This window comes from Neolamprologus brichardi, chromosome 11, assembly GCF_056152115.1.
Source record: "Neolamprologus brichardi isolate AB-2024 chromosome 11, ASM5615211v1, whole genome shotgun sequence".
Classification (NCBI taxonomy): domain Eukaryota; kingdom Metazoa; phylum Chordata; class Actinopteri; order Cichliformes; family Cichlidae; genus Neolamprologus; species Neolamprologus brichardi.
The window spans coordinates 32167365-32189756 of NC_142114.1; the positions used below are offsets into that span (position 1 = coordinate 32167365).

A 22392-nucleotide genomic window follows, 5' to 3' on the forward strand; every position below is an offset into this window, starting at 1 on the left:
TTCGCTCCACGGGAAGTGATGTTACACTATGTCCTCTTCAAAGTAAAAGTCCGAAAGAAGAAGCTGCCGAGTATCAAAGTTCAAAATGAGACTCCTAAGCTCTGTGAATACCTCCCGGACAGCTCACATTAACGCTCTCTATCAAAACTAAAGAAAGTGTATTAATTCTTTGTGCAAATATGACTGTTTTAAATGAATTAAAACGTACTTTTTACTTTTAATTCCTCTCAGACAAACTGCAGATTTGCTTCAGTTTTACCGGTTTTAGTGACTTTCCTGAAACTGAATGGACTCTTCAATGTTCTGTTTTGTTTTTGTTTGTTTTTTTTCCCTGAATAAGTTGTTTTTGAAACTGTTTAGCAGTTAATCCCCTCTCATTGTGATTGAATATTAAACCTTAGAAAGCATAATGACAGATTTATTTTTTTTTAACAAACCAAACCAGAAATCTTCTCCAGCTTGTTCTTCTGATGTGTTATTGCAATTTGGCTCTAATTAAATCACTTAAATTAACAGCAGCAGCCACCTCGAGGTGGGAAAAAAGTGTAGCAGATCAGAGAGGAGTGACTCTGACAGGTGTGCACAGGTAGCTCCAGCGTGATGTTAAAGCAGACTGTGTGCTGGCCAGCAGGAAGACCCCCACCTTCGTCCTGTAACAGCAGCGATCTGTGGTCCTGGGACATCGATCAAGCCGCTCTTCTATGGAACCAGCTCCCTGTTCGGATTATATAATTTTCTTCCTGTTAAAAGGGAGTTTTTCCTTCCCACTGTTGTCAAGTGCTTGATCAAAGGTTGCCATTTGATTATTGGGTTTTCTCTGTATTATCATAGGGCAGTGTGCCAAACAGACAGACAAAATCAAAGCCCTTTTTTTCAAACACACATGCAGGTGGTTACATGTGGTTAAAATGATTCAAATGCAGTAAGTATTCACGTTTTTCAGAGAAATATAGTCCATAACTTAATTGTTTTCTGTAGCCCCCATAATTAAACACTTTAGTGACATAAAACATGTGATGTTATGTACTGTATAGCCTGTATAATAAATATGTAGCCTAGAGAACAATCAGGTGTCGCAATAAGATGCCCCACAAATGATGTGTGACAGTAAAAATAAATGTTTGTCCACCACAAGACAGGAAACAGCGCAGGGACAAACCTGCAGGCCTGACAACAGGTGTATCACTCCGCTGGTTTTCTACCTGGTTACAGTGTTTACGTTGCAAATGTGCCTGTGTGACATTCATTAGTGCCCTCACTGACACACAACACAACGACTACACAACACACTAACTACACACTCCACACTAAACGTCACAAATCTCCCACGTCTAAAAACTCTCTCACAATCGCTCGCTCTGTCTCGCTGCCGTCACTCCCAAAACTTTCCACTCTGCCTAAACAACCAAATCCCACGTCTTGACATATTATTTTTTAAATTGGTGGACATGGTGCATTTTTCCACCAATAGGAAAGAAGTGTCTTTTTTCTCCTTTCTTTACTGTTTTCGTGCTGTCCTTAGAAAACGCTTTAAAAAAAACACGTGACAACAGTATTTAGAAACAAGCATGGCTTATATATATAAATATTTTTATATTTACTGGCCTGTAATTAAAATCTAAAAACTTTGAAGTCCAAACTTCAACACGGGCTGAAAGACTCAGCGTGGCTGCAGCTTGTTGCGGTGTCATCTTAAATCAGTCGTGTGATTTGGAGGTGCAGCGTGTCCGTGGACCCCAGAGGGTTAATAACTCTCACCTCCCTCCATTTCTAGAGTGCAACAACCAACCAATTCAATTCAATTCAATTTTATTTATATAGCGCCAAATCACAACAAAAGACATGCTGTGGAAGAGAGACAGAGATTAATAACAGATATGATTCAACACAGAGAGGTCTGTTAACACATAGTGAGTGAGAAAGGTGACTGGAAAGGAAAAACTCAGTGCATCATGGGAATCCCCCGACAGCCTACGTCTATTGCAGCATAACTAAGGGAGGATTCAGGGTCACCTGGTCCAGCCCTAACTATATGCTTTAGCAAAAAGGAAAGTTTGAAGCCTAATCTTGAAAGTAGAGATAGTGTCTGTCTCCTGAATCCAAACTGGAAGCTGGTTCCACAGAAGAGGGGCCTGAAAACTGAAGGCTCTGCCTCCCATTCTACTTTTAAATACTCTAGGAACAACAAGTAGGCCTGCAGAGTGGGAGCGAAGTGCTCTAATAGGGTGATATGGTACTACAAGGTCATTAAGATAAGATGGGGCCTGATTATTTAAGACCTTGTATGTGAGGAGCAGGATTTTGAATTCTGGATTTAACAGGAAGCCAAAACAGGAGAAATCTGCTCTCTCTTTCTAGGACCTGTCAGGACTCTTGCTGCAGCATTTTGGATTAGCTGAAGGCTTTTCAGGGAGTTTTTAGGACTTCCTGATAATAATGAATTAAAGTCGTCCAGCCTGGAAGTAATAAATGCATGAACTAGTTTTTCAGCGTCACTCTGAGACAGGATATTTCTAACTTTAGAGATGTTGCACAAATGGAAGAAAGCAGTCTTACATATTTGTTTAATATGTGCGTTGAAGGACATGTCCTGGTCAAAAATGACTCCAAGGTTCCTCACAGTGTTACTGGAGGCCAAGGTAATGCCATCCAGAGGAAGAATCTGCTTAGATACCATATTTCTAAGATTTTCAGGGCCGAGTACAATAACCTCAGTTTGATCTGAATTAAGAAGCAGGAAGTTAGCGGCCATCCAGGTCTTTATGTCTTTAAGACATTCCTGCAGTTTAACTCATTGGTGTGTGTTATCTGGCTTCATGGACAGATAGAGCTGGGTGTCATCTGCATAGCAGTGTAAATGTATGCTATGTCTTCTAATGATGCTGCCTAAGGGAAGCATGTATAATGTAAACAGAATTGGTCCTAGCACTGAACCCTGTGGAACTCCATAATTAACCTCAGTGTGTGAAGAGGACTCTCCATTTACATGCACAAACTGGAGTCTATTAGATAGATATGATACAAACCACTGCAGTGCAGTACCTGTAATACCTACAGCATGTTCTAATCGCTTCAAATAAACCATTCCTCTGCAGATGATCAGTTAGCTGTTTGACAACTACTCTTTCAAGGATGTTTGATATGAAAGGAAGGTTGGAGATTGTGGCTCAAGAGTTGGGAGTTCGCCTTGTAATCGGAAGTTTGCCGGTTCGAGCCCCGGCTTGGACAGTCTCGGTCGTTGTGTCCTTGGGCAAGACACTTCACCCGTCGCCTACTGGTGGTGGTCCGTGGCCCGGTGGCGCCAGTGTCCGGCAGCCTCGCCTCTGTCAGTGCGCCCCAGGGTGGCTGTGGCTACAATGTAGCTGCCATCACCAGTGTGTGAATGGGTGAATGACAGGTTGTGTAAAGCGCTTTGGGGTCCTTAGGGACTAGAAAAGCGCTATACAAATACAGGCCATTTACCATTGGCCTATAATTAGCTAAGACTGCTGGGTCTAGAGATGCTTTTTGAGTAAAGGTTTAACTACAGCCAGCTTGAAGGCCTGTGGTACATAGCCGATTATTAGAGATAGGTTGATCATATTTAAGATCGAAGAATTAATCAATGGCAGGACTTCTTTGAGCAGTTTTGTAGGAATGGGGTCTAAAAGACACGTTGATGGTTTGGAGGAAGTAATTATTGAAGTTAACTCAGAAAGATCAATTGGAGAAAAAGAGTCTAACTTAACATCAATGGTACTAAGAGTAGCTGTAGATAATATTACATCTGTGGGATGATTATTGGTAATTTTTTCTCTAATGATAAACATTTTATTTGTGAAGAAGTTCATGAAGTCATTACTAGTTAACGTTAAAGGGATGGTTGGCTCAGAGCTCTGACTTTTTGTCAGCCTGGCTACAGTGCTGAAGACAAACCTGGGGTTGTTCTTATTTTCTTCAATCAGTGACGAATAGTAAGATGTTCTGGCTTTGTGGAGGGCTTTCTTAGGCAAGCTACAGTTGTAGCCACAGCTGTCCTGGGGCAGACTGACAGAAGCGAGGCTGCCATATCGCGCCATCGGCCCCTCTGGCCCAGTAGTATCTCGCCCAAGGACACAACGACCGAGACTGTCCGGGGCTCAAACTGGCAACCTTCCGGTTACAAGACGAACTGCCAACTCTTTGAGCCACGATCGCCCACGATGGACTAAGCCTCCATCTTAGAGCTGTGGCATTTAAGGAAGATGCACGATGACAGTCAACGTCGAATGCTTACTCCAGGCTGGTAGCGTTAGTTACTTTAAGTGAAAGTGGATTGTTGGTTTTGAAGCCCGCTAATTGTGTGTTTGGTTTCAACCTCTCCCAGGAGATTGGCACGGAGAGGAGCATCAGGAAGCACCATTCACACACGGAATCGCACGGACGAAGCTGCACTTGGGGATTAAGGAGGAGCACCTTTGGATTAGCACCTTTCACTGTTTTTTGGCACTACCTTTGGAAACGCACACTTTTTGGCCAGAGCGCCGCATTTTGGGGTCCTCTTTCTCCTGCACCCGTGACACTTGAGGCGACTGTTGTTGTAATTTGACACTATATAAATAAAACTGAATTGAATTGAATGTCAGCCATCTTTGTTTATTTTTAGTTTCAGGAAATAAATTTCCCGAATGAACTTTGTGTCACTGTGTGCTTTGTTTATCAATTCATCAATTTCTGCATCAGTAATCAAAATCTGAAAGTCATGTTTCATCTGAAGCTAAAAGTAAAGACAAATACTCGAAGAGCAGCTGATTAGATTTATAAAGAGTACAGCAGGAATCACCTACACTCATCAGAGATCAATACAATTACTTCAGTCCATTGTTACTACAGTTAAAATACACTCAAAAGAAATGTTACAGCGGCACATCTGGATGTGAGGCGTGCATCCTGGCGAGCTTTTTTTGCGTAAACAGTCAGAAATGTTTTGGATCCCAAAGCTTCAGATAAAAAAAACATAACAAAACAGTGATTCACACTGTAGAAACTTCTCAGCGTTAAACCTGAACACAATCAGTTATTCAAAAACTTCAAAATCACATTCAGGTCCTGATGTTACAAATTTATTTTTTTGTGTTTCCAAAACCTACAGAACATCATGTGAACTCACAGGGGGTGGGACTACTGTCCATAAAACACCTGATCAATAAGGTGATGATCAATCACACATGATCAGGACAGAGGATGCCCGCATTCTTCGGTAACGCTTTCTGCTTAATCAGCGCCAAACTACAGTTCCTCTACTGTCCAGCAGAGGCAGCAGCGAGTCAGTCCCAAAACCCTTACATGTTAAAATAAACATGCTTACAACCTAATTCACAAACTGGTCTCTATAGATAACACTCTCCTGTCTGAACTGGAGTTTGCATTATTAGGGGCATGGCCTCTTTGACTGATCGCAGACTTGTTGAACTTGCTGTAGTCCACCCCAATGTGATCACATGATTACATCATCACCGGCGTCTGTTGTTCTTTTTTGTAAATGAACAATTTTCTATGTGAAACACTGTTCCATCATCATCATCATCATCATCACCGGACGACATGAGGAGCTGACATCATCACCTCCATGCATCAAAAGAAACAAGCTGATTGGTCAATTCAACCAATGTCCTACACAAGTATAAGAGACACAGCCATGCTAACATGCTAATAGAAGGAGCTCTGTGCTCCTTAAAAACACACCTGACCTACAATCCAGCACTACGTGAGTCCCGACCCCCAAAACCCAAATCTGACCACACCAACCTCCAATCCCTCCCCATAATCCCAGTCCTTTCAATGCTTACATACTGGTAATGGTTTCTGTAAATCAGACACCATTAAAATCAAAACTTTAAATATGAGATGGCTGCTGGTCCAAAGGCATTCTGGGTAATGTAGTGTGGTGTGTCTCAGATTCAAAGAATAAATAAAAATCTGTCTGCTTAAAACAAACTGTGAAAAATATCTGGATCAGACCAGATCCAGATCCAGGTCCAGCTCCAGATACGCATGCTCTGGTCCCATTTACAAACAACAAAGAAACAAATAAACAGAAAACATCAAGGGCACGGATCAAACCAGTGATCTAATCACAAAATAAGTTGCCAATTTAACCTCGCCCTTACCCTTTTAGAAAATGTTCCAAGAACAAAAGTCTGATTTGGTCTAAAAACTGTAAAACAGGCACTGGCATCATATCCAGGGCCTTTAACAATAAGAGTCCGATGTGTGTCTGTGGCGTCACAGTGACAACAGCAGAGGTCCCTGAGGTCATCGGCTGGAGGTGGGGCGTTAACTCTCGCTCTCCTCTGGGATGTCCTGCAGGTCTGAGGGGTCAGAGGTAATAGGTTACCATGGAGACATCATAATGCCATGGGTTTTCCATATTGATTGTTGATCAGTGGTACTAACCTCTGGGGCTATCAGAGCGAGGAGAGATCTTCATCACTTCCTCCTCTTCCTCTTCATTTCCTTCTTGGACGCCATCTAATTGGTCGACTGGATCCTCGGTGGCTAGTGGGGCGAGGGGGCGGAGCTCCAGTTCCCGACTGCTACGCCTCTTGTTAGCCTGCCAACAGACAACTCGGATTTATTCCAGTTTTGTCGACTCATCGCGCTTTAGGTGAACAAGTGAACCCAACTCACCTGTTCTCCTTTCATAACATCGCTCTTCTCTCCATTTTTGCTCCTCCTTCTGGTGCCTGGCTCCACTCCCTCCCAGTTTTGGTCCTCCCCTCGCAGACGGAGGCGTGTCACTTCCTCCTGTAGCAGCTCCACCTGCCGCCGCAGCAGCACCGCCTCCCCGCTGGCTTCCAACCCTGTGTCACGTGACAGTGACCGGCTGAGGCGGGGGCCAGGGGCAGAGCCAGGGGTGGTGGAGGGGGTGGAGCCTGCACTGACCAACAGCGCTAGCATTGAGTCCTGACGAATCACAGCAGCCTGCAACATTGATAACATAAATACTGAATAAATGAATCACTATTTATTTGGGTTAATTGCAGGATGTATAAACAATCAATACTGGAAATAAGTTTCAGACCTGCAGGGCGTGAAGCTGTGTGCTCAGACTGATCAACCGCTGATGGACGTCCTGCAGAGAGGACAGCTGAAGATGTTAGAACTGCACAGGCAGAAACTTTGCACATCAACATGTAAGAAACGGTGCATGAGCTGCATCCCAACACAGACAGAAACATGTCCATCTTCAAAGCGAATCTAAGCCCCTTTTCCAATGGCACCTCAGATCGACTGGCTTTCCATTACAGTCCAGTTACACCTAATGTGCGTGTTCGTCATCACACCGACATGTCCGAGTGTCCCGTGATGAATATGCGACGACTACAACAAAGGTGGACGTGGAGCCAGCAGTATAGCTGCTGCTGGGTCTGTGGCTTTTCGACACTCGTGCACCTTGTGTCGGTTTTGCAGCCTGTTTCCTCGTTGCCGGGTTTCAAAAATGTCTGTTTTGATTTTCGTGAACGAGTTGCTTTTGTGACTCTTTGAATGACGCCACTGACCGGCCAATCGGTGTCACGCAATCTGACATCACATTTTAGTACCTGCCCGGGTCCCTTGGAACCCGGGCAGGTACTATTGCAGTATGTGGTGCCAGCCCCGAAAACCGTGGCGAACTGTGGCAAGGCGATCCGAGTAGGTACTGATGGAGGAGGGGCTTAGGTCTTTGACTTCTTGGTATCAAGAGGTTACTCAGAAAAGAGGAAGTAGGTGTTACCTCATTCAGCGTTCGCTCCTGCAGCTGGTTACCATTTCTATCCTGAAAGAGAAAAGAGTTGAAACTGAGAGACGTGGAGACAAACGGCCACAGACCTTCTCTTATTCTGAAGGTTCACTCAGACACATGAAAACAGACAGTTTATATAAAGAGGATTTATTTGAAGAACTGTGGTTCAGCAGACAAACATTTAAACACCACTGAAGGTTTGCATCCTGCAGATGCAGGTTCAGCTTCACGAACCACCTGAAACATGTGGACCAATCAGGTGGCGCCTCTGTTGTACCAGCTGCATACGATGATGTTATAAATAAGGGAAAAGTTGCAGAACGTCGACCATGTAAGTGAAGAAGTAGCTCCGCCCGCTCGTCTGTGCAGTGAGACGTAAACGAGCCCCTCAGAAAAACATTCTTCAACATTTACTTGTTTTTTACTGTCACCTGTATCTTCACTTCTGCTCCAGTTTCCACGGAAACAAAATCCACCAAAACCCTGCTGTGACATTGGGATCATGTGACCAATTGCTCACTGATTGGTTAAAGACTGTAAATAACTTCCATGGAACCTCTGAGCATTCAAACATTTCAGAAGAAATATGAGGGGTTGAAAGTTTCACATCTTTAAGACACACACCTGAGCAGGAGGTGAAAGGTGAGCTTTACCTTTGAGGATTTGTCGTTCAAGTCAAAAGAGCCGTTCAGAGAACCAGAGTCACCATCTGAGAGAAAGGGACGGGTTATCAAACAGCAACAGAAAGATGATTTCTGCATCACGACACGAAGGGGCACAAATAGGTGACAGGTGACTCACCGCTGATCTCCTGGTTGCCGTTGGTTATGGAAGATTTCTGGATGCTGGCATCTGACAGCAGCTCCGTCAGTCTGTCGACTGAAACAGAAAACATGGTGAGGCTGATGGTGAGAGTCTCTGTTAGCGTTGGAAGCTGCTCAGGTGGAGGATGTCTCGGAGAACGTTTCCTTTACTGCTCAGTTCTTCTTTGTTCCCACTTACAGATGTTTATGTGTGGCACAAAGACCTGAGGTGTGATGGCTTCATCCCATAAATATCAATTTTAAACATCGAACCTGGTCAGCTACACCCATGTAACCATGGTAACATCTGACCCCACTTCCGCAAATCCCTTTATTGTGGCGGGAATGAAACTCCACACAGAAAGCCCCGGCCTGATGGTGGAATTGAACTCAGGAGCTTCTTGCTGTGCGGCAACAGTGCTAACCGCCGTGCCGCCGTGCCGCCCTATCAACAGTGCTAACCACCGTGCCACCGTGCTGCCCTATCAACAGTGCTAACCGCCATGCCGCCGTGCCGCCCTATCAACAGTGCTAACCACCGTGCCACCGTGCTGCCCTATCACAGGTCAATGGAACAAAACTGATCTCACACTAGACTAAACCTCGTCCCACCTCATTTTGGGACCTAATAAGCTGTTTTGTGTTATTACCATTATTTCTGTTCGTGATATATATGCTTATATTTATTTTCTGTATATCTGTCTATACATTTTTCATTTACCATAACATACATAATATACTTTTGAGCTCTATTTCTGTTTCCTGTGTTTTATTCACACACTCAGGCTCCGTAGCCGAAGCTAGTTCTGATTAGCTCATTATCTATGAAGCTGCAGTTAGGTGCCCTGGTCCTTTACCGCGTTACACCCTAACCTCCACCAAAGGTCACACGATCTGTTAAAGTCTTAGTCCATCGTTCTGGACCTAAGAAGCATTAGCACCTCCTCACCTTCACCGATGGCAGCGAGGAGGAGCGGCTCGGCCTGAGGTGCCTGAGGAGTGTCAGCTCTAAAAAGGTTCCTGCAGGAGGAGGAGATCCTGACCTCCACGTCTCCTTCTTCTTCTGCCTTTCCTCTTCCAGACGCCTCCACCAGGTCAGAAAACAGAGTGACGCGCTCCTGTAAGAGCTCCAGCACCTCCCTGTCCTTCTGCTGGATGTCAGCTCTGAGTCTGCGCAGCAGCGCTTTGTCTTCTGTCTCAATGAGAGGAAAGTCGTCTCTGCACGGACAGCTGCAGGAAAAAATACATCAGTAACTAAAGTACACAGTAACTACAGTAACTACAGTTTGCAGTAGTTACCACAGTAACTAAGGTCACCAAAGCTAAGTAGAGGTGCAGAAGGTTAAAGATCAATTATATATATTTAACCTCTGTAATATGATGCATATTTATAATCGAGCCGTTTGTGAATGTTAGAGCGATTTCTTATGTTTGTAACTTTATGATAATTTAACTGGTTCAGCCTGTTGCTCTTAAATACATCGTTTCATTAATAGTTTCTGATTCCTGCAGCACGTCATTACTAAAGAGAAAACCGGACATCAAACTCCCACAAATACACGATGTCACTGGTGGAAACACTCGACTGCAGGAATATGACTATATTATATAAACTGTTCACTGAGTTTACAGGCGCTCTGTGTTGTGATAAATGTCGTCATCGGGGTAGGAAGTGACGCACAGCCAGAGCACTTCATTTCCTCAGGACACACGTGTGTCTTGCTCACCTGGTGGCGGCCTGCTGGATGCGGCTCATCCAAGTCTTCCTGTCTTCTTTCGATGAGGCGTGCAGCTCATACATCTCCGGGGGGGTGGAGTCACTGATCAGGTACATCCCTCTCTCCTGATTGGCTATGTCTCTGACAATCAGATTAGTCAATGAGACCACTGGAGACTTGTCCTGAAATGCAGGTGAGCAGACAGGTGAGCAGACAGGAAAACTTGAACAGCGCTGGAGGTCAGGGGGCTTTCGAATGTTCTCAGACTCACCAGTGACACAACAAAGGTGAACTTCTGGTCTTTCTCCTGGAGGAAAACCAAGATGTCTGACATCAGCAGCACCTGCACATCTGGAGACAAACACAGTCGTGACTTGCGAGCTCTGCCCGCACGCATGTTACACCACAGCAGGTGATAAAGCCCACTACCTTTCATCCTGGTACCCTGGACCTTGCAGAGGAGTGTCCCCTCGTGCAGGAGCCTCCTCCTCAGCAGCTCTCCACCCCTGAACACGCCTCCTCCCCGGACCTCTGCCTGGGCACGCGGGTCCAGGCGGGCGTGGATCTCCTGCAGCCTCCTGCTCCGGTCAAGCTCCAGGACCTCTTTGTCCACAGAGCTGATCAGCTCCTTCAGGAGGCCCAGTGCGCGGCTCAGAGCCTGCGCCTCCTCTTCGCAGCCTGCAGGAGGTTATGGATTCATCACAGTCATAAGTCAAAGGTCATCACAGAATCCTAAAGGTCAAAAGTCACAGATTACCTTTAGTGTTGTCCAGGATTCGCTGGATGAGGACGGGGTACTTTGTGATCCGCTGCGTCACCAACAGGATGCACTCCTGGACGCCGTGACGCCGCAGCAGAGGACCGCGAGTCGCACGCTGAGCATTGTGGGAAAGCATGGAGACAGGAAGTCAGCATCAGAAACACCAGCCGGCCCCGGGCCGAACCAGCTTGCAGCAGCGTAAATCAAAACACATCTAAAGTGACCATGACGGTTCCAGGACGAGCCTGACGCCGCAGGTGAGCGCCTCACCCTGATGAACTGCTGCAGCCTCCGGTCGCGAGCCAAAACTTCCTTGTAGAGTTTCACAGCTTTCGGATGTCGACTGCAGAACTCTGAGTAAACTTTCTTCCAGTCATCAGCAGTCTGCCCTGAGAACTGCACACACACACACGTGTAGGTTCGGTGGATAAACTCAGGTCTTTGTAGCGACCGTCTGGCGAATTTTAAAATCAGTGCCAAGCGGTTGGTTTGTGTTGACAAACGTGACGTCCAGTTCCGGGCGAGCAAGCCTCGGGTTTTATTTGATGCTGTTGCATCCATTGCTGTTGTCATTCTGTATGTGGACACGACCTCATATTTGAACTCTTCTTCAGGGTCATAAAACATCCTACCTTTGCTAAAAATTTGGCTGCCACTGTTTGTACTGACAACGTTTAGGGAAAGACGCCGTGTCACATTTGACCTCTGACCTTAGCTCTTTCAAGCTGACCCCAAAATGTGTTCCATCTTTACGGAAGTAAGAATGGCAGCTAGTAGGTGTTGTTGCAGCAGTCTATTTCTGCACAGTTGTAACCGACAGAGTTTTGACAAATTAATTAGAGAAAGAAGGACACTGAGAAAACAGCTTTAACAACGGCCTTGTTTGGAGCAGTGGCTGCTACGTGCAGATGTTTATATGGACACGCAGTCGTTTGTCTTCTCCAGCGCTGATAATTGGGATCTGTTTTTGTCAGTGACGTAAAAGACTAATTTAATGCGACATGACCATCAACCAGCAGTCACTTTCTAAAACATCAGATACGTATCGGACTCAGTACCACATACGAAAGGTCGGATTTGAAAATGTCGGACTTGTGCAGTTCAAACTATCATGCCATGATCGATATGGTGGATTTGATGCGCTTTCGCCTGCAGTGGGAACTTAGAGGCCCTGTTAGCAGCGAGGTGCGGGTGCGAGAGGTGGAGTCGTCGTACCTGTCGGACCAGCAGGTCTCCCAGCTTGCGCACCGTGAAGTTGGTGGAGCTGCCCTCCACCAGACCCGCCTTCCTCCTGTTGAACAGCTCTGACAGGAAGTGGGAGTGAAGCTCCAGCAGTTGGTCCAGACACGGGAAGATGGTGTGGACCACCCCCGCCTCCAGCATCACCTCCTCCAGCATCCCCCGCCGGTACACGCCCTCCATGATCCTCAGCGTGCGGACGTGGTGAAACTCGGTCTGGATCAGCTCTGAGGCAGAGAGAGAGCTCGGTCACGTTTCTTCTCCAGCTGTGGCGAGCACACGCACAGCTGTAGACCACGCTTTAGTTAAGGTTCGTTGGGACTGTAGAAAAACCCGACCCCGCCCACACAGAGCACTGACACGTCACCTTTGGGATGAACTAAAACAGAGACGCCAGGTGACAAAAGCTCTCCTGAACAAACGTCTGGAAGCTGTATGAGCTCCGAGTTTAAATCTCCCGCAGGTGTAACGAGTCCACATGTGTGTGTTTGGTGACTGTTGCTGTACCGTAGATGACGTCCTGCTGCTTGATCAGGTCTTTGTGAAGTGTTTGCAGGAAGTTGGGCTCCACAGCGAGGCTCCAGCTGTCGGCCTGCACGCAGCTGCCCTCCTTCTGCAGCTCGTCCAGCAGAGGGCTCCACTCGGCTGCACACAGAAAGAATGAATCCCATCAGGTTACAGCGCCTGCTCACATAATTAAGATCTGATAGTAATCAATAAAAGTGACTAACAGACCGTCATCAGTAAGAGACTCCATGGACAGAGTCCTGCTCCTGAAGTTCAGAGACTCTGTGGACTGAGACAGGATCCTCTTGAGACCTGCAGAGTCGTCGGTCACACTGAGGACAGACAGAAAGGTGACTTATGATGTCTGATGGTGTGAAGATGCAGAGAAGCAGGTGAGCATGTCAGCTGTTGACTGCCGTGGCTGAGTGTGTCGAAGCTCGTCATATCGAAAACTTTTTCAAGTCACTGAAGCTGCAATACTCGATTACAGTAATCGAGTACAGTACAAACAGAGGTGGCAACAACAGAATAACTTAAAGTCCTGATTAGTTTAAAGACAGAGAGCTTCAGTGTTTTACTTTTGCCCCGCAAACACTGAACTAGTTTCACTGGATGCTTGCTTCACCTTCCCCACAAATTGATTCTGTTCATCTGGATGTTTTCAGTGAAACGTTTCTGTGGGCTGGTTTCAGTCACTGAGCAAATGTCCTGTTTATAAGGTTGAAACCTGCAGTCAGCTGAGACTGAAGAACCTGGATGAGTGACGAAACATTTCTCCCACTGAAAACATCCAGATGAACAGAATCGACTTTATGGGATTTACTTACCTGGATGACTGAGCATCAAGACCTCACTTTGTGATGGGTGGCGATTTGATGATGTCAGCATCTGGATTCCTTTTTTTATGTTTTATTCTTAATGAACTCTGCGTGATTTTATTCTTGCATATAATGAATTTTACTTCTCTAACCCTCCCAGCAGCTGCTTCCTGCAACCACAAGATGGCGATGTCGGAGCCTCCAGGTCACGGAGATCCTTGTGACCTGGAGGTTTATATTTTAGCTCAGCTGAATGTTTCCGATTTCAAGTTATTATTCTGTACATTTGCTGTTCCTGTTTCTGATGCTCAACCACAACAGCCAGCAGCCAATCAGCTCCGTGCTCAGCCTCACCCTGCGATGTTATTTGTGGAGACACTTTTGGCGAGCGAGAGGCCAGATCGAACGCGTCTGGAGCCGAGCAGCGACTGACGAAGGCTGTCAGAAGGATAGATGGCTGAGCTCGGACGCTCCTTCATCATAGGCGCTGAAGCAGAGAAGAAGAAAAAGTCATCATTGTGACAAACAACAGCAGAAGAAGAGGAAAAGGAGATGTTTTTAGGTGACAGGACTCACTTTTGCTTCTCATGGCGACGTTCTGCAGAGCTGAACTATTTCTCGCTAACGCCAGCTTCTGTTGCTGTCAGAGGGAAACACAGGTCAACCTTGGAGCGACCAAAGAGAGAGAGACAGGCTGCGTTCATGAGCAACACAGCTGCTCCAAAAACCTGAGTCACCGACGTTTGTGGCAGTTCTTTTTATACCTTCGCTCTGTGTTTCACTACGGGAATCGTCTTGGTGTGACCAACTACGGAATCTCCAATGACGCCATGTCTGTCCATGACAGACCTGGCGAGCCGTGCTCAGGGCTCCACCCCCTTATTCTAACACGGCCGACCAACCCCTGCTAACTCATTTCTTCCTGTGAGAAACTACTTTGAGCTCCCTCAGCTTCTCCAAGCTAACTTGATTAGCTGCTTTCTCATGCATCCCGTATAGGAGTATGTTGCCAAACGCAGTTTCCGGTTCCAGTTTTTGCTGAGTAAGTCCTTCGAGAGAAGTGTACTTAAAGTTTCACCCTTTTGAACAGCAATCTTGTTAGGCGAGCTCTTCCAACGCTTCCTGGTTTTAGCTAGTGAGCTAGCCGACGATTGTCAAATTCAGGCTCAAGTGTTACGTTGAGCCTTTTCCTTTCAGTGTCCGGCTAGCATTAACATGTTAGTAGCCCATAAACCGTGTTCCCACATAGCAAAATTGGTATGGCCCGGATCTGGCCCACACAGTGTGCTTACACATGGCCCACATGCCGCAAAGAATGACGGCCCTTTGGTGGCTCAGACCTGGTCTGCCAGAGGTGGCCCACACATGGGCCAGCACAGGGCCAGTTGCAGACACACTGGTGATCCTGTGCTGGTCCATGTGTGGATTGCCTTTGGCAAACCTTATCTGGGCCACCAAAGGGCCGTCATTCTTTGCGGCATGTGGGCCATGTGTAAGCACATTGTGTGCAGCCATGGGCCAGTTGTAGACACACTGCTGGCCCTGTGGTGGCCCAGAACAGTTTCAGCTCTGACCCCAGATGTCAGCCTAATGTGAACCTTAATCAAGCCATGTAATAACAGCATGTGCCAGAACATAACCCTCGGGGATGCCCCCACTGTCCATTGATGCCAGAGCAAGTCCTGGAAAGGAGGAAGAGAGTAGCAGTAACGAACAGGCAGGATCGCTGCCTGTCAGCTACTACTGCTACGAGTGATATCCATCATCCGTGAGCCACCATGAGCTGGGTGGACATGATGGAGGAAGAGTCCCTGAGAAGAGTCCCACCATTTGAGCACCTCCTCAATCAAAACGTTGGCCACCCAGGTGGCGAGAGTGCGGCCAACTCTTATCTCCTCTATCTGGAGGATACGGCCGAGGAGGAGGATGACTCCACTTTCCCTGCCCAGCAGTCTAGGCCACCAAGTGGGGCCAAAGTTGCAAACCAAGGGCTGCTCTAAGCTTGAGATCCAGTGGATGAGTGAGCTGGGGCTCACTGAACCTTCGGCTGTGGAGCCTACTTACACTTATACCTACTTACACCCTAACCACGGGGCAATCTCAGCTTCTGCCAGCATTTCTTTGCCCAGTATGGTAGATTGCTTCACGGCATCTGTTTATCAAAGGATGTACAAATGTGCTGCACCCCCTTGTTTGTCTTCATGAGGGGGCACATCGTAGGCTCCCAGTCTCTAGACCACTGGTCCTACTATTGGAGCTGTCAGTCAGGCTTTGAGCCTATCGGGACTGTGGGTTTGAAGTTTTTCTCTCTTAAAACCGCTCTGCTGTTGGCTCTAACCGCAGCTAAACGAGTTCTGTCTATTCACTACTCTTGTTTGCAGTTGGCTCCCGGACATGTCGGAGGCGTAACCCTGCCTTTGTCCCTAAGGTGATGGAAACGTCATCAGGTGCTCTGTTCTGCAGTAGAGCTGCTGCCCCCCCAGTTTTCCTCGGAGAAGGAGCAGAGGCTGAATACTTGTGCGAGCCTTGGAGACATATGTAGACACAACAGCTGGATTCAGACAGAAAGTTAGATCAGCTGTTGGTTTCTTGGGCCTCCCCTTACAAGGGCGGGCCCTAGCTCATTGGATTGTAGAGGCCATAGCTCTGTAAGGAATCGCAGGCCACCCCAGGACTCATTCTTCTAGGGGTATAGAAGAATGAGCTTTGTTCAGAGGTGTATCAGTCCAGGATATTTGTGAGGAAGCAAGCTGGACTACGCCACACACCTTTGTGCGATTTTATGAGTTGGATGTTGCACAGTCATCCCTGGCTCAGGTAGTGCTGGAATCCAGTGCCTCAGATCCACCTGAGACCTGAGTAGTCCTGGAGCGTAGCTGCGGGGGAAGCCGCAACCCAGGGGAGGGCTGTATCTCCCATAAAGAAACACAGAGGAGTTAGAAAAAGAACGTTGGATTACTGAACGCAATCCTTGGTTCCTTGATAAGAGAGTCAGGTGTCTCACCAACACTTCCCTCCTTGCTTGGGCATGGAAAGAAATCTACTTAGAGTGACTCGGGGGGGCTGGTCGGCCATGTTAGAATGAGGGGGCGGAGCCCTGAGCGTTTGGCTCTGTTGATCTTTACTCACTCCTGGCGCACTCAGAGTCGAGCCCCACATATTCCTGCTCCACAATAATATTGCAAGCGTACTCAAAGAGACGACTTGAACTGAGCAAGGAGAATCCTGAGACAGGACGCACACATGGAAATATCCTGTTTTCCTTTTTCCAGCGATCAGTTCAGTGTTGTAGTCAAACTTCTACACAAAGATCAGTGCACAATAAAAATCACATAACATTTCTCAGTAGTGTGCACACAGAGCAACATTCATTTTCTTTCTTTTACTATCCTCAGTGCAGGTGAATGCTCATCTGTGCTATTTTTCACCAGCTGTCACTTCAATATATGCAACAGCACAAAAGGCTGTCAGCTTAGAGAAAGTAAATATTCCACTACAGGATGTCCCAAATAAAAAAGTATGCTTTGATGCCATTTATTTTTACTGCAGTGCATCAATTCCCTTTTTCCCACACATCTTTCCTCTGTGCAGGAACGCAGGCATCTTGCTCCATTCACTGAATTCAACAGTAGATTTTCAGATCGTCAGAGTTAATAAATATGTGAAAGTAATATGTTCTACCACATCATTGTTCTAGCTGTGAACGGTGCACTGAACGACGGTCAGGTTAGGGCTGATTTTGTTCACTCAGTGGTGTGACACCTATCACGGCGGCAGCACCAACCGCTGCAAAGCCACAGAGATTAACATGTATGTGTTGATCTCTGTCTCTCTTCCACAGCATGTCTTTATCCTGTCTTCCTTCTCTCTCCCCAACCAATCACAGCAGATGGCCCCGCCCCTCCCTGAGCCTGGTTCTGTCAGAGGTTTCTTCCTGTTAAAAGGGAGTTTTTCCTTCCCACTGTCGCCAAAGTGCTTGCTCATAGGGGGTCATATGATTGCTGGTTTTTCCTCTGTATGTATTATTGTCGGGTCTACGTTACAATATAAAGCACCTTGAGGCGACTGTTGTGGTTTGGCGCTATATAAATAACATTGAATTGAATTGAAGTTAATGTAACCTTTTTTTTTAAGAGAGACCCTGATAGCAAAGCTTTCTGATGTAAGATGTAAACCAACAGCGAACCATTGTTTTCCCCAGTGAGACTGTAGCCTACCAGGACTGGGACAGGTGTGTGCAGACAGACAGGTAAGAAGAGAGAGAGACTGCTCTTACCTTCTGCTTCATCTTAGCACAGCTCGCCAGACTGTCTCTGCAGCGATTGTGGATGGTGACATTACATGCTATGAGACACACAGGTAAAGAGAGACACGGGTGTAAATGGGGTGACCCAGCAGTCTTAGCTAATTATAGGCCAATCTCCAACCTTCATATCAAACATCCTGGAAAGAGTAGTTGTCAAACAGCTAACAGATCATCTGCAGAGGAATGGTTTATTTGAAGAGTTTCAGTCAGGTTTCAGAGTTCATCACAGCACAGAAACAGCTTTAGTGAAGGTTACAAATGATCTTCTTATGGCCTCTGACAGTGGACTCATCTCTGTGCTCGTCCTGCTAGACCTCAGTGCAGCGTTCGATACTGTCGACCATAATATCCTATTAGAGCGATTAGAACATGCTGTAGGTATTACAGGTACTGTGCTGCAGTGGTTTGTATCATATCTATCTAATAGACTCCAATTTGTGCATGTAAATGGAGAGTCCTCTTCACACACTGAGGTTAATTATGGAGTTCCACAGGGTTCAGTGCTAGGACCAATTCTGTTTACATTATACATGCTTCCCTTAGGCAGCATCATTAGAAGACATAGCATACATTTTCTTTGGTATACGATGAAAATGTATATCTCTGAAATTCAAAACAATGAACAGACGCTGACAAACTAGTTCATGCATTTATTACTTCTAGGCTGGACTGCTGTAATTCATTATTATCAGCACTATTATCAGGAACTCCCTGCAAAGCCTTCAATTAATCCAGCAGGAAACAGTCTGTACACAAGCTTCTTACAGTCTGAAGTTTACAGAGTCTGCTGTGCTGCCGGACTCTGTGAAGTCCAACAGAAACTCTACAACTGTTTTAAGATTCAGATGGCCCCGCCCCTCCCTGAGCCTGGTTCTCCTGGAGGCTTTTTCCTGTTAAAAAGAATTTTTTCCTTCCCACTGTCACCCAAGCGCTTGCTTATAGGGGGTCATATGATTGTTGGGTTTTCTCTGTATTATTGTAGGGTCTACCTTACAATATAAAGCACCTTCAGGCCACTGTTGTTGTGATTTGATGCTGTGTAAATAAAAAAGAGAAGTGAGAGAGAGAAACCCAACTACCACAGTGGTACTGGAACCTGCAGAAACCAGGCAAGAAAGAGACCACTTACATGCTAAAGACACACATTTGTTCACTGTGCTGACCTCACTTTTTCCACAGATGTCGCCAGTAAACCACAACGCACACACAGTTAAAAATACTCTGTGTTCTGGGCGTGTAAGTTTCTTGTTATAAACTTTCTTCAGTCTTTGAGTTGCTCCACACCAGGGGTGTCCGACTCCAGGCCTCGAGGGCCGGTGTCCTGCAGGTTTTAGATCTCACCCTGGGTCAACACACCTGAATCAAACGATCAGTTCATCACCAGTCCTCTGGAGAACTTTAAAACGTGTTGAGGAGGTAATTTAGCCAAATCTGCAGGACATCGGCCCTCGAGGCCTGGAGTTGGACACCTCTGCTCTACTCAAAGACTTGTCTGTGTCTGTATCGTCCTGCTCTGTCTGGTGTTGCTGTCTTTGTTTTGTTTTGTTGCAGTTTTGGCAAATTTCACTTTATGTTGTCTTGTGTTGATTGTCTGTCATTTGTAGCACTGCGGTCTTGGAGGAACGCTTTCTCTTTCACTTGTACTGTACCACTGTACATGGTTGGAATGACAATAAAGCCACTTGACTTGAAGTCTGTGTACACACACACACACACACACACACACACACACACACACACACACACACACGTAGACATAGTCCACTTGACCCACTTCTCAGGGTGCATCTGCAGCAGCCAATCAGAGTGCAGGACAACAAGGTGTGTAGGCTGACACACACACACACACACACACACTGGGCGAGGGGCTTGGGGGGATGGGACGAGGGGTGAGTCTTCTTTCACCCGCTCCTGAGGTCTACATGTGGTCACATGACCAATCTGTTGTGTTCAACAAGGAGATTTTATTGTGTTACACTGATCCCAGCTGACTGTGTTAATCCGGAGGTACATCTGTTCATTGTGAGGAGGATTAACACGCCGTCTGTCATACAGCAGACAAGCGCCCCCCCTCCCCCCCCCCCCCCCCACACACACACACACACGTTCAATCAATCTGTAAATCGACGGTATAAATAAAGTTTCCTCTGTACAGGTGTGCTTACCTGGGCAGCTGAGCGCCTCTTTGGCCGTGATGCTCCTGTTGCAGGAGGAGCAGAGGGTGGTGGAGGACACCGTCAGTGAGGTAAACAGGTGGCCATTACTGGAGCGCGCCTCCCTCTCTCTCGCTTCCTTCTCCCTCTCTTTCAGGCGCTCCTTCTCCTTATTCTGACAAACAGATGAGACAGCTGTGTGAGGGGACCGGAGCACCTGCTGAGAACAGCCAGCGGATTCAAACCCACGACTTCTGATTGGCTGCAGACAGACTGTTTCACCAGCCAATCAGAGTGCAGGGCTGAGTATCAGTGGCTCCACTCTGAAATGAGTCAATCAAATACTTGGAGGCTGGTGGTCAGCCAGAGTGATTAATCAGCTATCAATACAGATGTGAAGGCAGCGTGAGTCACATCTGTAACCGAAACCACCGTCACGTTTCAGAGACATCTTCACTAAACTGCTCCAAAGCTACCGACTCAGACCCGATCAGTCGATCCATCGGTAACAGCAGAGGGGGCAGAGGTGAAAACACTAAAAGTGACGATTCATCAGAAACATGTTTCATGTTCCCAAAAGCTGAACTTCTGCTTTCTGCCCTGGGAGGGGCAGGAAGGGGAAGTGTGTGAGGACCGTGGGGGGTGGGGGCATGACGTCATCACAAACACAGAAGTACACATGGGTGTGAAATCCACCAACAACGAAACACTTCTGCTTTTCCTCTTCACACAGCTGCAGCTGAACATCATTATTGATTCTAGGTTATTGATGCTGCAGGTTGAAACCCGACACGTCACAAAACAACCACCTCTCGAGTTTTTGCAAGGAAGTGTGAAACAGCTTCAGGGTGTGTAATATCTAAGATGGCGCCGAGTATGGCAGCCTCGTCGCGAGCTCCCCCAAGCAGCAGCTGTTTTTTGTGTTTAATTTTACTTTTCCTTTATTTATTCACGAGTAGCACGACGCCTTGTGTACGACCGACAAACCTTACTGGACATAAAAGACTTTCTCATCACTTTCCGGAGTTCAAGTTTTGCAACACGGACCCTCCGTTTGCAGACCCCCCATTCATCTCACCTGAGACGCCTTTGTTCTGGGCCCCTGGAGGCCGCAAACGCCGACGCAGAGGGAGAAGATCTGGCGTTCTGGTTCGACTGAGACGGCGCACTAACAGACCACCGTTACCCAGTTTATTACTGGCTAATGTGCAGTCTCTGGAGAACAAGCTGTGCGAGCTTCGGGCACGGATCTCATTCCAGCGAGAGATGCGGGACTGCTGCGTGATCTGCCTCACAGAAAGCTGGCTATCGGACAAGGTACCGGACTCCACCATACAACTACCGTGGTTCTCCGTGCACCGCGCGGACACAGGAGCTTACTGGGAAAAGCAGTGGGGTGTGTTTCATGATCAACAACAGCTGGTGTGATTATGCGAACCTGCACCCGGTCAAATCCTTCTGCTCACCATGACCTGGAGTACCTGATGATTAAGTGCCGGCCATTCTGGCTACCGAGGGAATTCACAGCAGTGATTATTACGGCTGTTTACATTCCCCCACAGGCCGACACTGACCGAGCACTCAGGGAACTGTACAGCACGATCAGCAGTGAGGAAACCGCACACCCAGAGGCAGCGTTTATCACGACCGGGGACTTTAATAAGGGAAACCTGAAGAAAGTTTCATCAAAACTCCACCAACACATCCATTTCAACACTCGTGGAGACCGGCTACTCGACCACTGCTACACCTCTTTCCCAGGATGCGTACAAAGCCCTCCCCCACGCCCCATTTGGCCAATCAGATCACCGCTCCATCCTGCTCCTGCCCGTCTACAGGCAGAAGCTGAAACAGGAAGCTCCAACCATGAGGGCGGTGCACCGTTGGACGGACCAATCGGAGTCCTGTAGCCCTGACCCCCATCATGAGCAAATGCTTCGAGAAGCTGGTCAAGGACTTCATCTGCTCTGCACTACCCGACTCACTGGACCCTCTACAGTTCGCATACCACCACAACAGGTCCACCGATGATGCCATAACCCTGACACTGCACACTGCCCTGTCACACCTGGAGAAGAGAGACACGTATGTGAGGATGCTGTTTGTAGACTACAGCTCAGCATTCAACACCATCGTTCCCTCGAAGCTGGACAGGAAACTGCAGGATCTAGGACTGAGCAGCTCCCTCTGCAGCTGGATCCTTAACTTCCTGTCTGACAGACGCCAAGTGGTCAGACTGGGCAGCATCACCTCATCCCCCATCACACTGAACACTGGTGCTCCACAGGGGTGTGTACTGAGCCCTCTCCTGTACTCACTCTACACCTACGACTGCACGGCCACT

The 22392-nt window shown here is 47.1% G+C and overlaps 1 protein-coding gene across 1 annotated transcript in view; it reads right to left on the reverse strand.

Annotated features, from left to right (window-relative positions):
* Positions 1-4761: 4761 nt before the first annotated feature.
* arhgef2b (Rho/Rac guanine nucleotide exchange factor 2b) overlaps positions 4762-22392 on the reverse strand; it is a 28597-nt gene continuing 10966 nt past the window's right edge. The window contains exons 2-21 of the mRNA XM_087848625.1: positions 20061-20223; positions 17866-17933; positions 14166-14229; positions 13944-14076; positions 13000-13103; positions 12772-12909; positions 12241-12491; positions 11296-11421; positions 11023-11140; positions 10695-10943; positions 10537-10616; positions 10275-10447; positions 9497-9777; positions 8546-8623; positions 8398-8453; positions 7736-7777; positions 7043-7093; positions 6649-6942; positions 6415-6571; positions 4762-6329 (exon numbers count right to left, since the gene is read on the reverse strand). Coding sequence (XP_087704751.1) covers positions 6295-6329; positions 6415-6571; positions 6649-6942; positions 7043-7093; positions 7736-7777; positions 8398-8453; positions 8546-8623; positions 9497-9777; positions 10275-10447; positions 10537-10616; positions 10695-10943; positions 11023-11140; positions 11296-11421; positions 12241-12491; positions 12772-12909; positions 13000-13103; positions 13944-14076; positions 14166-14229; positions 17866-17933; positions 20061-20223 — 2661 coding nt within the window. The 3' untranslated portion in view covers positions 4762-6294. The remainder of the gene's footprint in view (positions 6330-6414; positions 6572-6648; positions 6943-7042; positions 7094-7735; positions 7778-8397; positions 8454-8545; positions 8624-9496; positions 9778-10274; positions 10448-10536; positions 10617-10694; positions 10944-11022; positions 11141-11295; positions 11422-12240; positions 12492-12771; positions 12910-12999; positions 13104-13943; positions 14077-14165; positions 14230-17865; positions 17934-20060; positions 20224-22392) is intronic.